General features: G+C 45.8%; 1 protein-coding gene across 1 annotated transcript in view; it reads left to right on the top strand.

Moving 5' to 3' along the window:
• Nucleotides 1–11,587, top strand: part of TEX2 (testis expressed 2) — an 81,850-nt gene extending 70,263 nt beyond the window's left edge. The window contains exons 9-12 of the mRNA XM_011947996.1: nucleotides 4,043–4,168; nucleotides 5,846–6,055; nucleotides 8,025–8,145; nucleotides 9,905–11,587. Of these exons, the coding sequence (XP_011803386.1) occupies nucleotides 4,043–4,168; nucleotides 5,846–6,055; nucleotides 8,025–8,145; nucleotides 9,905–10,027 (580 nt within the window). The 3' untranslated portion in view covers nucleotides 10,028–11,587. The remainder of the gene's footprint in view (nucleotides 1–4,042; nucleotides 4,169–5,845; nucleotides 6,056–8,024; nucleotides 8,146–9,904) is intronic.
• The last annotated feature ends 4,076 nt before the right edge of the window (nucleotides 11,588–15,663 follow it).

Genomic DNA, 15,663 nt, shown 5'->3' with positions numbered 1-15,663 from the left:
GAGTGAAAAAAAAATCCTCTGCTTTAGGAATGTGATGGTATTATATTTCACTTATATTTCTAAAGTACTTTTTTTTTTTCTGTTATAAAATGTTTTGCTTCTTCCTGTGAGGGTGTTAAATTATATGTTGATGTGTAATTGGCTGTCATTTGGTTTTAAAAGTAAGGAGGAATACAAGCCAAAAGCACTTCATTTGGGAGGAAAAGGGTGGAAAAATGGACCCTTACCCTTTTTTTCAGAAAGGATCCCTTCGGGAACCTGAGAGCACTGGGTCCTTCTTTCTGAAAATGCTTCCACATACACCATTTGGCTCACAGTTTCTAGGAGCATTGTGAATCTCTGAAAGCCCATCTGTGGTTAAGAACCTAATCCCAGAAGTGATTCCAGAATCCACTTCACTTCCTCAGTCGTGAGGTTTATGGAATCACCATGGGGCTTAGTAGCAGAGAAGGGACAGGAGTCAGCATACGTAGTAGGTGTTTGAAGCGCGTGATCTTTGGAACTGACATCTTCCTTAATATTAAACCTCCAAAGCACAGAACGTCTGAAGAATTGGCCAGCAGCAGCCCTTTCCTCCAGGCCCTCCCTTCAGCCTGTGGCCGCCTGTCCAGGGCCTCACTGCGCATCAGGGTCTGCTTCCTGGTGTCCTGCCTGGCAGGGCCTCGGCTTCGTCTCACTGCTTTTTTCAGTCCCTGTTCAAGTGTGCAAATGATTGTGCCCTTGCGGAGTCTCTGAGGAGATGCTGCTCAACCTGTGAGATGTCCTCCTTACTGGTAGGAAGTTTGTTCACCTTTAGTTAGCACCCCGAGGGTGAGACTGAGATTGAAACCTGTGTAGCTTTGCCCTAGCAAAGTATCTTCCCTTTGAAATGTGTGTCTGCTGTATTTTCGTGGGCATTTTTCCTTTAGTCTTTTCATTTCCCAAATAGTCCTTTTGTCGCACACTGCAGGTAACATAACTTTTGGGCAGTACGGCATTCAGATGGCATTGAGATAGTGAGCTGAGCAGCATCTACTTTAGGAACTGCCCTGCAGAGGGCCAGAATGAGTTAATAAAGAGAGCGCTCTGCCTCTTGGGTGGCCTTTAAATGAAAAGTGGCATGGGAGTGAAGTGCTTCCTGTAAGGCACTTGGCCTCTTACTGCTCCACCACCACAGTCTGGGCCCTTTGTACAAGTCCCCAAGTCAGAAGTTGGCCCCATCTGACCTCTTCTGGGTCACTAGTCCACATCTACCCCAAACCACCCTTCTGCCCCCAGGCCCCTGGTGTTCTACTCACTGAGTGCCTGCAGTTTACACTGTGACTCTGTCTGGGTGTGTATGCACATGTATGCCTGTGGCAGGTGTATGGAACTGATTTTCTCAAAAGAAAATTAGTACATTCTTGAGTGTGGTCCCCCTCAAAGCAGACATCTTACAGGCCTTCTTAATTTAATTATGCATCCTTCATTTAAAGCATTTTGGGGGCTTCTTTTTAGAATTGCCTCCAGAGTCTGTGACGTTCTTTTAGCTAACCTGAGTGATAGCCAGTTGTCCTGCTTTGTAGATGGTTTGGACCTTTGAGAAATTGCTAGAAGTCCTCAGAGATGATGGTGATTATGAGACCAAGAAATAAAATATTTGGTCTAAGAGTATCAGTGATAAAACAATTCACTTTTTCTTATATATCTGACATTTCCAAAAGATTTTTGGCAGAAGGAACATAACTGGAATAAGCCTTTTAAGGTGTCTCTTTGAAAGGATATCACACTCATCTGGAATTCTGAGGTGTGTTTAAAACAAGTAGGCTGATTACATTCCAGCACGTCTTCTACAAGGAAGTGCGGTGTATCTCTCTCTGAAGTTCATGCTGAGATCATAAAATGCATGTTCAGTTATAAAAGTGAATATCAGGCAAACACTGGGCTACACTTACAATACCTAAGTATTGGGTGCCGCATAATACCGCCCCCAGTGTGGAGAGCAGAGGTACCACTCGGTCAAAATCAGATTTCACATCATCTGATCTGCTTGAAGTGTACAGCGTTACCTAAAGTGTTCACTTGAAGCCACAAAATTTGTCCTGTTCTGTGACCTGCAGAGGATTAACTTGGTAACCTGAGAGTTTGCCACAGCGCTCAGCCTCTGGCATCTTCTGCCCAGGGTTGGAGCTGCCAGATGATATGCCCCGGTGGGGACACAAGGAGCGGTGGCTCAGCAGATTTCACTGGGGTCCCAGAGCTTGCAGGCAGCCTTTTGTGCTTTGTGGGTGAGGAGCAGGCTCCTTGTGCTTTGGGGACAGATTCCACGCCTGGCAGCACGAGATCAGAGAGCCTCAGGCACTGCCATCCTACTGATGGAGAACTCCGATGCTCTTCTGAGAGGGGTGTGTGATCTTTGGGGATTTACATCTCTGGCTTTCCTCACCCAAGACCCAGTTTAGGCTTTCATGGGAATCAAATTTTGCTATATACATTTTAAATATAAGATTCCTGTGAGGGCTGCCTAACCACAGCACACTCTGATATGACTCTGCAACCAGCAGATACACATAAGCATTTCCTGGACCAGCCAGGCCTTTGGTGGAAGGAGGAAGAGCCAGTTAGGTGCTGTCCCGTGGCCAGGGACAAGAGGCTTTTGTTTCTGCAGAGGTAGTTTCCCTTTAATGTGGAAATGCAGCCTGTTGGCTGGAGCGCTGGTTCTAATGTTTCAGAGTGGCGTTGAGGAGGAGCTGTGTGTCCTACCAGGGAGGACACAGTCCGGGTCCTCTTACAGCCGGCTCCTGTTTCCAGGGTGGAGGTTTCAGTCCTGCCCTGCCAGTGCACAGTGCTGGGGCCATTGCTGGGCCTTCAGTTCCACACTGGCATGTGTGCTGTGCCCTTGGGTGCCTTTGGCTCCTGTTGGTCAGGAGATAACTGTCCCAGTGGGCCTCTGGTGGCCCAAGGACAGCATCAGGAAAACCAAAGGACTGCAGCTGCAGGGAGATAGGCCCTGAGCCCCACTGCCTTCCCTTGTCCGTGTAATTGTGTCGTCAAAAATCCAATGAGCAGCCTTTGCTTGGTGACCATTTGGTTGTGTAATAGTGTTCAGAGACTACTCTGTCCCTAGTTCATTTTGTCCCATTTAAGTCTCTGGACTCAGACACAGCCCTGCCAGTACTTTCTGAAGCAAAGCCACAGTCCAGGGAGGAAGCTGCTTTCTGTAGGCCCAAGGCTCAGCCCAGAAGCCCCCAGGTCCCCTCCAAGGGGAACTGGACCCCTCACCTCTGCGGGTAATCCAGCAACCCCACAACTCTGGAACTGAGCATCTGCCCTGGAGAGTTGAGTGAGGGACACTGCTCTCCCATGAGGCTTTCCCTTACTTCAGTCAAAGGAGTGGTCTTTAGTTGTGTACTTTTCCAGAAAATTTCCTGGGTTCTCATGTCAGTTGCTTCCTAGAGTCTCCTGAGACTTGTGTGTGTGTGTGGTTGTTGGCTTTTTCTGTGACCTTCAGGAGATAGGGCAGGTGTGGAGTGAAATATGTAATTTCACTGGAAAGGACGCATGAGTCAAAACTAACTTGGAGGGTAACTAAGCCAGAAAGCATCAGAGTTGCTGAACTAAGCCAGAGCCAAGGGACTTGCCTCAACATCCCATCATCGGTGAGAAGTGGCCATGTCACCAGTATAAGCTGTCACCTCACCCTTGCAACCATCTGTTCTTTCTGTTCATCCTCCCACGTGGCTCCCGCTGCACTGCTGATTGAAATCACTGCATTTTATGTGTGCATCACACTCCCACCACCTGTCCTCTGACGCATGCTCAAAAGCAACCTCTTCTGGGCCCAAGTCCTCTGTGGTCCTATCAGAGGCGTTGGCATTGAAGAGTGTCCTGAGCATCTGCACTGATCCAAGGATTCTTGGATTGGGCCTCTTCTGTTTTGGGTGGGTTGGAGAGAATGACGAGCTGTAGTAAGTTACATCCCAACCCTGTTGTGGTTGAGTGTGTGTGCATGGGTGTGTGTATTCTCTTTCTAAGCAGAGCTTGGGTGAGGGCAGGCAGTGGTGGTGACTCTCTCTCTGTCCAGTTGCAGGCCCCGGGCATTCTGTCTGGCAGACAGCGATGAGGAATCCTCCAGCGCTGGCTCCTCCGAGGAAGACGATGCCCCAGAGCCCAGCGGGGGAGACAAACAGCTCCTCCCAGGGACCGAAGGGTGAGTGGATCAGTGCTTCTGTGTCTCTGAGTCTCCAGGGATCAGTACAGCAAGTTAGGAGTGAGCCTTGTTTCCCTTCCTTCCTCTGTGATCTTCCTTCCTCTTTCATGTTGAGTAGATGGTTTTTGTATTAACATCCCAGGTCAGTGGTCTGTTTAAATTCCAGGCCCCCAAGTGAAAAGACCGATGTAGCTTTCCTTACTAAAATGGCTTTCTGTTGCTGTTTGATTAAATAATAGAGAAGTTGAAGGGCGTGCTGATGATGAAAAGCATCGCCCTGAGCCTTTAGAAGGAGCGGAGCACATGCCCCCTCCCCTTGGAGCCAGCGGAGAGCCTCCCTCCCCTCAGCTTCAGCTGGAGTGCATTTGCTTCTGTTGAGCTGCAAGTTCCTGCAAAGCAGAAACGTTCAGATGATTTTCTTTGGCGAATTTTGAAAGCACTGATAACTAAGCTGATCTTTTGGATCATGAACTTCATTTGGAGGGGGGCACTCTTTGCCTGTTATTTGCGCTGTGAAATGATCAAAGTGCTTAAACAGCCTATCCACAAGGATATTTTAATTACATAAAGTGACTTGAAGAAACTAAGATTATAAGGAACCAAATAATTCAGAAACTTTTATAAGAAAAAACAAACCTATTCACTTTTGAAATCCTCCAGGAGATGAGAATTCAGATGTTTGAGGAGTTGGTGCCAACGTTTGTGTGTATTATTTAGTCGAGCTGCTTGACCTACTTAAGAATGATTGCTGTTCCCTGAACACATACTATTCCTCATATTCTGGACTGTGGGGGATTTTAAAAAGCAAATATCCTTTCTTCTGAGGGCAGCCTCATGGTACATGTAACCTGATACCACAGCTTATTTTCTTGGCCTGTGAGCACGTCAGCTTGGTGTAGCATTTTGTTTTCTTGAGATGGCGTCTTGCTTTGTCACCCAGGCCTGGAGTGCAGTGGCACGATCATAGCTTACTGCAGCCTCAACCTTCTTGGCTCAGGTGATCCTCCCACTTTAGCCTCCCGAGGAACTGGGACTACAAGTGCACACCAGCACTCCTGGCTAATTTTCTGTTTGTTTTTTGCAGAGATGAGGGTCTCACTGTGTTGCCCAGGCTGCATTTTTCTTTAAGAAGTTCCAAGCCCTTTGAAAAGTAATTGCCACTCAGGGTAGCCATGTGACACCACCTAAAGACAGTCTGTTAATTACTGATTTGTTTCCTATTGATACAGCATGATTTATTACTTGCTGCATGGAGATTATGAGATTGATATGTCATTGGATTTCTGTCTGGTATTGGAGTAGTGTAAAAGAGGACAGGTGAGAAACCTCTGCATGAGGACTTTGTCCAGCTCTCCATTGTCAACATTTGGGCTGTTTCAGACATTTACACCTTCTCTAAAGTAGTAGTTCTCAACTGGGGGTAATTTGGGCCCCCAGAGGACATTTGCTGATGTCTGGCGACATTTTTTATTGTCATAACTAGGGGGAGTGCTACTGGCATCTGCTAGGTAGAGACCAGGGATGCTGCTGAACACCCTGCAATGCACAGGATGCCGCCCACCCCAACACAGAATCACCCTATCCAAAACATCGAGTAAGGGGAACGAAGAGCCACAGGTTTTTGTCTGTGAAAGAGCGAAGTCCATGCTAACCACCCTTTGTGTTCCACATTTGAAGGTACGTTGGAGGTCATCGAACAAGTAAGATTATGAGGTTTGTTGATAAAATTACCAAGTCAAAATATTTCCAAAAAGCAACAGAGACAGAGTTTATTAAAAAGAAGATCGAAGAAGTCTCCAACACACCCCTGCTGCTCACTGTTGAAGTACAAGAATGTAGAGGAACCTTGGCGGTCAACATTCCACCACCCCCGACTGACCGAGTATGGTACGTAGAGGGCCCTCAGGGACAACAAGTGATTCCTCTTATTGCATGGCCACAAAAATCCCAGCCTGCTTAACCTTGAGGTTATGGAAAGTACCGTCTCCTGGGCAGAAGCACTTCCAAACATTTTTCATGGGACCTTAATATTAGTTGCAAATCTGATGGTACTTTCTTCTGTGAGTGGTGAATTCACGTTCAAGAATTCATCTTCACATGGTAGGAAAAGTTAATACATGAAGTTTATGAGATAAGCTGTTTCTATTCTTGGTCTTCCTCCTCTGGAAGGCCAACTGTTCTGCCAGTAATAACAGCTGTCATTTGTAGATAGCGCCTTTATTCTCTGCCTGGCCCTGGTTGTAATTGCATTACCTGATTAGTCCTCATAGCATCCTGTTGAGGTCGATGCCATTGTTATCCCTACTTTAAAGATGGGGATCACACATCCAACAGAGTCTGGGAAGTTAGAGAGACTTCCTGAGTTAGGCCTTGATGCTGAGGAGTCAGGAGCGTGTGCCTCTGGTGTTTGAGGACTTGATTATCAGCACCAGCTGCATGTTAAAATCACCTGGGGACTTGCTAAAAATATAGATATGCCTGGCCTATTCCCCGGGATTTCAGGGGTGGGGGGTGATGAAGCCAGGGTTGAGAGTCACTGAAATAAATTACTGATAAGTTCAGCATCACTGTCTGTGAGTCTCAATTTAAAATTGACATGCTAAGTCCTAAAAAATGGGCATAAGTGTAAATAGTGATTGCATAAGAGATCTCATTGTACCATAAGCTACACTCATAACAAAAACATAGCTCTGTTCTGTCATAGAACGAAACCAACGTGCTAGTGCGTATCATTGGTATTCAGGATTTCTAGGAATGATCAGACGAGGGTTTTTGAATTGACTAACCATTTAACGATAATGCTGGTATTTCCCAATAAAACTTAAAAATGCCTTTTCATACTTTTTTTTTAAAGTAATATTTTCATTGTAAAAAAAGAGAGATTGGGAAAAGTTGAAAAATAAATAAATAAATAAGTACCCATAATCTCACCATCCAGAAATAACCACTGTTAATATATTGCATGGTCTTTCAAACCTTAAAAAAAAAATTTAATAGTAAAAGTTGATACATTTATTCTCCTTCCTGCCAGTTCTTTAGATTTATCAGTTTTAAATGCCTCTGCTCAGGGGGAGATAAAATAAAAGGGCTCTAGGATAGTGCTACCCAAGGCATGCTCAAATGCTGACCTATGTGTTATTGATCTATAAAGGTAAGTATAGATATTGAGAGTGTTTAGAAATATTTATGGCAACTTGACATTTTTGCTGTATTTCCAAAAGCACTGGTCCATGACAGATGTAAGGTTTTAGTTGATAGCACACATGGTCTTGTCTGGATACTTTGCCAACAGTTCTGATTGCCAGTCTGCTCCCTCGAGAAGTCATAAAGAGCATATTGTTGGGGTGTAGGGTGAACAAGCAGGTTTAGAACCTTACCGATCGACATATGCACAGGAGAATGTAAGGGGACTTGACCCCACTTCTGTCCATGGTCCTCTCTTGGGGGTGACATTCAGAGAGAGGCAGTGTATCTTTCACTCTCTGCTGTATCTGCTTGAATGTATGTTTTGTTTTTGTAATGTACGTATACTACTTTTATAAAAATTGAAAGAAAAAAGGTTATTGCCATTTTAGAAGAAAACAAAAACCAGTGCCCAGGTCATGGGTTTTTCCAGTGTGCTTCCTGGCTTTCCGTTTGTCAGAACTGTTCTAAATCCACCACAGCCCTAACACCATCTAGGGAACACAGGGGGTTCCCAATTCATACTTTGTGTTTGGAATATTTTTAGAGGGCATTTTCAGAAGAAAATAACATTTTAAGTGTGATAAAGCCCCATGTAAATGAGGAATGTGTGCTGTCAGTGCCTCATTCCTTGCTTTGCTTCTAAATGTGGTTATTACTTATCTTCAAAAAGGTATGGTTTCCGAAAGCCACCACATGTGGAGCTGAAAGCTCGGCCAAAACTTGGAGAGAGAGAAGTGACTTTAGTTCATGTGACAGACTGGATAGAGAAGAAACTGGAGCAAGAGTTTCAGGTAAACCTCTGGTGTTATCTAGTATTTCACACCAAGTACAGAAGCTCTGGGTAGAACTGAGGTTCTGAATTTCAGCTGGGTCAGGATCCTCTTTTGAAAATCTGATGATGACCTTCATCCCAGAAGAGTATTACATTTGATCAAATATGGGAATAAAGTTTTAGGTACAGTGTCAAAGCGCTGAAACTTATCCACAGAACATTACTAAGTCATCTTCAGAGGAAACCCAAAAGATGTGGGTCAGAGCAAAATGATGATGTCTTTTCCCAGCAAGCCTGCTGGGACTCTCAGGCTTTGTTTTCTCTTACGCAAGGCCTGGCCTTGCCCAACTCTTAGCACCCCACCTGTGGGCAGGGAGGCTGCCCCCCTGTTCTTGTGTGCTGTTCACCTTGCTCAGTTTGATTAGTTCAACAAACTTTCCTGGAAACCCTTCTGTGTGCCAGGTACCACCTGCCCTGGGAGTCCAAAGATGAATCAGGCCTCTCCCTCCCCTGGTAGCTTCTAGTGTAGTCTAGGAGTTTAAGCCAGAGCTTACTCTCTCAGCTTGTTTTTGTGCATTTGGCCACCAAAGGTAATATCAGTATAGCTGAGGCCCTGGGATGAGCTATTTCCATCAAACTTTTATCAGATATTTGAAGCACAGTTGTCTGTCAGGGTTTTATGGATTAGCAAACTATTTACTTTTAATGAAATTCACCTTTTGAAGAAGACCTACGTTCTTTTTGCAGTGGTGTATTTTGAGTTACTGCCTTAAAAAAAAAATCCTCTTATTTAAAAACTAGAGATTAAACATAACTGATAACCAATTTCTGAAAAAGCTTAATGTCATCACCAAATAGAAAAGTACTTTGAACCTAGTGAGGGGAAAGAACATCATGCCTTATAGTTTTCCCTTTTTTCTTTCTTTCTTTCTTTCTTTTTTTTTTTTTTTTTGAGACAGAGTCTTGCTGTGTCACCCAGGCTGGAGTGCAGTGGCGCCATCTCGGCTCACTGCAAACTCTGCCCCACTGGATTCACACCATTCTCCTGCCTCAGCCTCCCGAGTAGCTGGGACTACAGGTGCCCGCCACCACACCTGGCTAATTTTTTGTATTTTTAGTAAAGATGGGGTTTCATCATGTTAGCCAGGATGGTCTCCATCTCCTAACCTTGTGATCTGCCCACCTCAGCCTCCCAAAGTGCTGGGATTACAGGCGTGAGCCACTGCGCCCGGCCTAATTTTTTTGTATTTTTAGTTGAGACAGGGTTTCACCATGTTGGCCAGGCTGGTCTTGAACTCTGGACCTCAGGTGATCCGCCTGCCTTGGCCTCCTAAAGTACTGGGATTACAGGCGTGAGCCATTGCACCCGGCCATTAGCTTACATTTTATTGCTAGGATTTATTAATAAAAGGATAATTTACATGGAATATGTGTTCTAGACATAGTAGCTGGGAACTGCTGTGAACAGCTTAAGCCAATTCTTTTAAATTGTTGGATATATATCAGTGTATATGGGCAATCTTATTAAATGTACACCAAATCAAAGGCCACTTCTGCCTCCAAGCTGATAGATTAGAGGATTCTCGTAGCCACGCACTGGTATGATTCCTCAACTCTTTCTGAAGTATGTATGGTGGGAGAATTAGTTTGGAATGCATAGGAAATTTTTATATATATTTTTAAAAATTTGTCTAAGGCCTAAAATTATCGGAACAAAGGAGGGTGACAGCCTGGCAAGGCATTCTTCCACATAGCTCTTCTTTAATATCTTCCTACAGAAAGTTTTTGTTATGCCAAACATGGATGATGTTTATATCACTATAATGCACTCAGCCATGGACCCTCGCTCCACTTCCTGCCTCCTGAAAGACCCACCTGTGGAGGCTGCTGATCAGCCATGATGGGTGATGTCAGATGTTCCCCGTATTGTGACATCCAGCTGGACGTGTGGGGTTCTTGGCCGCCATCTGTACTGTAGCACTGGCCTCTGTGCCACAGCTACTCTTTCTTAAAGGACTGCTTCTGCCCTCTGCCTGCCAGTGCCCATTCCACTGTGAGGTGTCATTCCCCGCATCCAGTGACAATTGTCTGGATTGCCTGCTGCAAAGCTTTGATTTGGCAAAGGAGACCATGGAAGAATCATGGTGGATCCAGAAGTTACAGGTGACCCACACCATGGCTTTTAAGTCTACCCAGTTTTGTGGCAGCAAATGAGCACAGTAAGAGCAAAGCTGAACAACTTGCCTCCTCTACTCCTCCAAAGCTTTTCTTCAGGCAGCCGGTGCACAGTGGGAGTGGGACTTTTTCACTTCTACTTTGTATGCAGCCTTCCACACTTCCAGAGAATGTCAGTGTGCAATGTGTCTGGAGGGTGGGGAGAGGAATTCTGTGAGCCTTTTCATTTCGGTGACAGAAGAGATGGGCAGAGCAACTTACTTTTTTTCACATTAAATTGTGCATTTGGGAAGCAAGTAGCCATAGAACATACACATACAATAACACACTAGGAGCTTGGGTAAGGACAGTGGAACTTATGTGAACATCAGGCAAAGCCATGAGATCAAACCATCCCAAGCCTTTTACCAATGAGGTACAACCACCTGGCTGCTAGCTAATCTTGAATGTTTTGCTGAGACAGGAGCGTATGTGAAAACATCAAAACTGCACAGAATGACAGGATGGGTCCTCTCATACAGATGGGTAGGGCCAGAAAGCCAGAACCACAACTTTTCCATCTGGCGTTTCCTGTATCCTCCAGGTTTTATATGGGAATCGAAAGTTTGTTAATCTGATTGGGAGAGTTCCACGGGCAGATTTCCCTTCCTGAAGGCCAAAACGGAGAACTGCTCTCTTAAATTATTTCAAGAGTCAAGACCAAAAGTTTGCTCAGCATCACACTACATCTCAAAATTAATGTTGCCAACTTAATTTTGTGCATTTGTGTCAGAATGCTTAGTTTACAAGGTTGGGGGCTCTCTTATTGTATAATTTGCTTCAAGAAGTAAACCTAATACCGTTTTTTATTGTTTAAAGTTGCATTCAATGTCAAAATTACCTAGGGTAACTTTTGATAACTTACATCTGTGGACAAAGCTAATAGTGGTTTTTTAAACAGCACCTTGCCTGAACATGACTTTAAAGAAATTAATATATTGAAAACATGTTTGAATCCTTGATTATTTTAATTGCACCATTAAAACATTTGACTTAAATTGTTTGACCATTCCAGTTGGTGTACTGTTGATTTTTCATTGTGTAGGCCAATCTGCCTGTCACAGTCTGCGTGTCCTGGTCACTGGTCTTTATAATTGTTGTGCAATAACTAAAGGCTAAGGATTAGATGCACTATCGTGTAAAGAGATTACACGTGACTGTACCATGTTGCACTTAATCAAATAGTATGTGGGGATTTAAAATCGCTTGCATTGTTTCACAAAATAAATATCTCATGTCAAATACTAGATAAGCATCTAAGTCATTTCTACTGAATCCTGTTCAGATAGGGGCACAAGTGAGTACAGAGCACCAGGGCCCTCACCTGGCAATGGCAGCTTTCACTTAACTTGTTTGGATCACTGCCCAGTCTTAAGGCTGCAAAGCCATCCGCACCACATCCCTTCAAATTATGTGCCATTATCTTCAGCCCACATTTAAAGAATCCAGTGAAAGTTCCTAACTGAGGGGGTAGGACAGTGGTGCTCCTGGGCTTCAGTTTATACCCTTCATCGTCTAGTTATCTTCATTCGGGACATCTTCATTCATCGAATGCCCATGTAGTGAATGCGTATGTGCATCCTTGCCCACCACTGCTGCCTTGTACTCAGAACTGATGCACATTTCACTGGAGCCCTTGTGCAAGATCTTTTACCAACCACAGAATCTGGACTGTGTAACTAGGTCCCCAACTATATATAAAATCGAATTCACCTTCACAACCGCCCTATAATTTTGAACTGTTTAGGAGTGACAGATGAACCTGCCCGAAGCTTTAGTCCTATGCTTGCCACACATACTCCTGCATGGTGGTGGTTTGTAAAGAGGTCCATTACCCCTTTAGTCAGGAGTTAACTCATGCAGTTCCACACTGAATCCGTTTATGTCAAGTACACAGCAGCCCTGCAGACGCCATTCCAAGCTGCCTTCAACTAAATCTGCGCGTCTGATGGCAGACACGACAGCTTGGGACTTATGTCGAACTCATGGCAAAGGCACAGCGCGCGCGATGCACTCGAGGAGGGCTGGGCCGGGGAACGCAGGGGAGCACAGAGGGGCACTCACTACGCAGCAGAGTCCGCGTGTCCCCGTCAGTCACCGTCCCCCTCACAGGCCATTCCAGCCTTGGTATTACGGGTTGAGGCCTGTGGTGGCAAAACTCCTGGAAAATTGCCCAGCCTAGCAGCCGGACAGTCAGGTTACTTATTGTCGCTCGCGGTTAAAAGGGCCGCCCGCGGGGGGCCAAGCGGCCCCAGTTATGCGCAAGCACATGCTCTAGCGCTGCAGATTGACCCCCGGCGCCACGAGGAGGCTCAGCGGGGGCTCAAAGACAGCGCGTCGCCAACGACACACACCGACACCAGGGTTGGGTTCAAAACACTTTATTGAGGGGAATGGGGTGGCAAAGCAGCAAGGACGGTAAGACCCGACGTCCTCGGCTGGGAGCTACAAGAAAAGAAGAGTGATGGATGAGCGGGTGTGCGCTCGCCCGCCCGCCGGCCCCCTCCCTGCTTCGCTCGGGCCGGCTCAGACTCCAGTTCGCATCACCCGCGTCAGCAGTCTAACACGTGCTTTAATTGGAATGTCATCACAGCAGGCCGGCCTCCCCCGCCTCCCTGTTCCCGGGCCCCGAGCCCTGGTGCCCACCCAGCCACACGGCCCGGCTGGCAAACAACCTCACCTCCCGGAATCTGCAGGCGGTGAAAGACTGGGGAACGGCGATGGTTTTCTCTTAAAGGAGCCGACCAGAGCTGGTGGGCGGGCTTTACTGCCATTAACCAATAGCAAGTTCAACTTGCGAGCACGTGCATGTAAAGTTGTCTGGTGATTGGTAGTCCTTGCTGAATCCTCCAGAGGATAGATGGGTCACATACCAACCATAGAGATGAGAGCCGCTCAGTCTCAAGTCCTTTGCGTTTCAGCGTCTCGATGGCCACCTGGTAATGAGCGCATTTCTCTGCAGTACGCAAAAGAAAACTTTACCAAGAGCAGGGGACAAGTGATGCGTTCTGTGCCAGGAGCTAGGATACGAGTTGAGAATGTAAAGTTGAAAACTGCCCCCGGGTGCAAAGTAACCTGTTGTGGTAGAAAGAGCTTGTATTGAAAGTGGACCGAGGCCGGGCGCGGTGGCTCAAGCCTGTAATCCCAGCACTTTGGGAGGCCGAGACGGGCGGATCATGAGGTCAGGAGATCGAGACTATCCTGGCTAACACGGTGAAACCCTGTCTCTACTAAAAAAATACAAAAATCTAGCCGGGCGAGGTGGCGGGCGCCTGTAGTCCCAGCTACTCGGGAGGCTGAGGCAGGAGAATGGCGTGAACCCGGGAGGCGGAGCTTGCAGTGAGCTGAGATCCGGCCACTGCACTCCAGCCCGGGCAACAGAGCGAGACTCTGGACCGAAATGCACCACATCCTGACTTTGTGATGCGTTCGCTCTGTGACCTTGCTCAGTTAACCTTTCTGAGCTTCAATTTCTGGAGATTAGGAATACCCTGCTCCCCTCTTCTCCCCCCCCCCCCGCACACACACCGCGGAGGGGAAAAAAAAAAGTTGTAAGGATTAGGTGAATTAATTCCAGTTGCCTGGCACGTTCTAAGTGGTAAACAAAGGTTTTCAAAGGGCAGGATGATGTGGAAAACTTCCTGGGACTGCAAAACGTTAATAAATACTAAAATAGAGCTATGAACAGCCTACTGTAGAAACAGAAAGGACAGAAACTTTGGGAAAGTTTCGCAGAATTGATTGAGCCCATTCACTGGAAATACAGGTGGCTGAATGAGAGTTTGCTTAACTGGGTGGGGACACAGTACACCAGCAGTCACAGTCGCTGGTTATCTTTATTGCCTTCCTGTTTTCCTTGGAAATTCTTTTCCTTTTTTTGCTCTTAATACAGAAAATTTATTGTTCTGTGTGTGTGTGTGTGTGTGTGTGTGTGTGTGTGTGTGATAGTGAAACCATTTCACCTTATGAGTTTGTAGTTGAATGGGCTCCTATTTTCATTATTTTCTATATAGACTTTAAATTCAAACAATTCCTCTTTGGTCGGGAGCGGTGACTCACGCCTGTAATCCCAGCACTCTGGGAGACCGAGGCAGATGGATCACCTGGGGTCAGGAGTTCAAGAACAGCCTGGCTAACATGGTGAAACCCCGTCTCCACTAAAAATACAAAAATTAGCCGGGCGAGGTGGTGGGCGCCTGTAATCCCAGCTACTCGGGAGGCTGAGGCAGGAGAATCGCTTGAACCCGGGAGGCGGAGGTTGCAGTGAGCTGAGATTGTGCCATTGCACTCTAACCTGAGCAACAGAGCAAGACTCCGTCTCAAAAAAAATCCTCTTTAATCCAAAGCAATAATGACTTTGACAAGCGTTTAGTACCCTCTAGATTATTTATTTTTGTTGCTGTTTTAACTTTTGTTATTAAACATTTATTACATTATGGTACAGTTTCTACATTGGGCAGTGTATGAAAGTTTTCTTTGTGATCTAAAGTATCAGTTTTTATAAGTGTTCCACAGATTGTTGAAATGAAGATGTTTTCACTATCAAGTACAAATATGGTATAAAATATTTATTTATTAATTCAACCTTAGTTGTGTTGTAATTACTTGGTCCACAGCTCTATTTTGTGTATTATGTACTTGCTTGGAAGTTGGCGGTTGGCTTTGATTGTGATGTGTTAAGATTAGGCCTCAAATACCAAATGCCAATGAGGATGTGGAGCAACAGCTTTGCTCCATTACTTTTTTGTTTTGTCTTGTTTTGTTTTTTGAGACAGTCTCACTCTGTCGCCCAGGCTGGAGTGCAGTGGCACAATCTTGGCTCACTGCAACCTCCGCCTCCCAACTTCAAGCGATTCTCCTGCCTCAGCCTCCCGAGTAGCTGGAATTACAGGTGTGCACAATCACGTCCGGCTAATTTTTGTATTTTTAGTAGAAACAGGGTTTCACCATATTGGCCAGGCTGGTCTCAAACTCTTGACCTCATGATTCTCCCACCTTGGCCTCCCAAAGTGCTGGGATTACAGGCATGAGCCACCGCGCCCGGCCTGCTTTCTTTTCTTTTCTTTTCTTTCTTTTCTTTTCTTTTCTTTTTTTGAGACAGTCTGGCTCTGTCGCCCAGGCTGGAGTATAGTGGCAGTATCTCGGCTCACTGCAACCTCTACCACCTGGGTTCAAGTGATTCTCCTGCCTCGGCCTCCCTAGTAGCTGGGACTACAGGCACGGACCACCATGCCTGACTAATTTTTGTATTTTTAGTAGAGACAGGGTTTCACCATGTTGGCCAGGCTGGTCTTGAACTCCTGACCTCAAGTGATCCAACTGC

The sequence above is a fragment of the Colobus angolensis genome, unplaced genomic scaffold (assembly GCF_000951035.1).
Source record: "Colobus angolensis palliatus isolate OR3802 unplaced genomic scaffold, Cang.pa_1.0 Scaffold271, whole genome shotgun sequence".
Classification (NCBI taxonomy): Eukaryota; Metazoa; Chordata; class Mammalia; order Primates; family Cercopithecidae; genus Colobus; species Colobus angolensis.
This window is presented reverse-complemented; position numbering and strand designations above follow the sequence as displayed.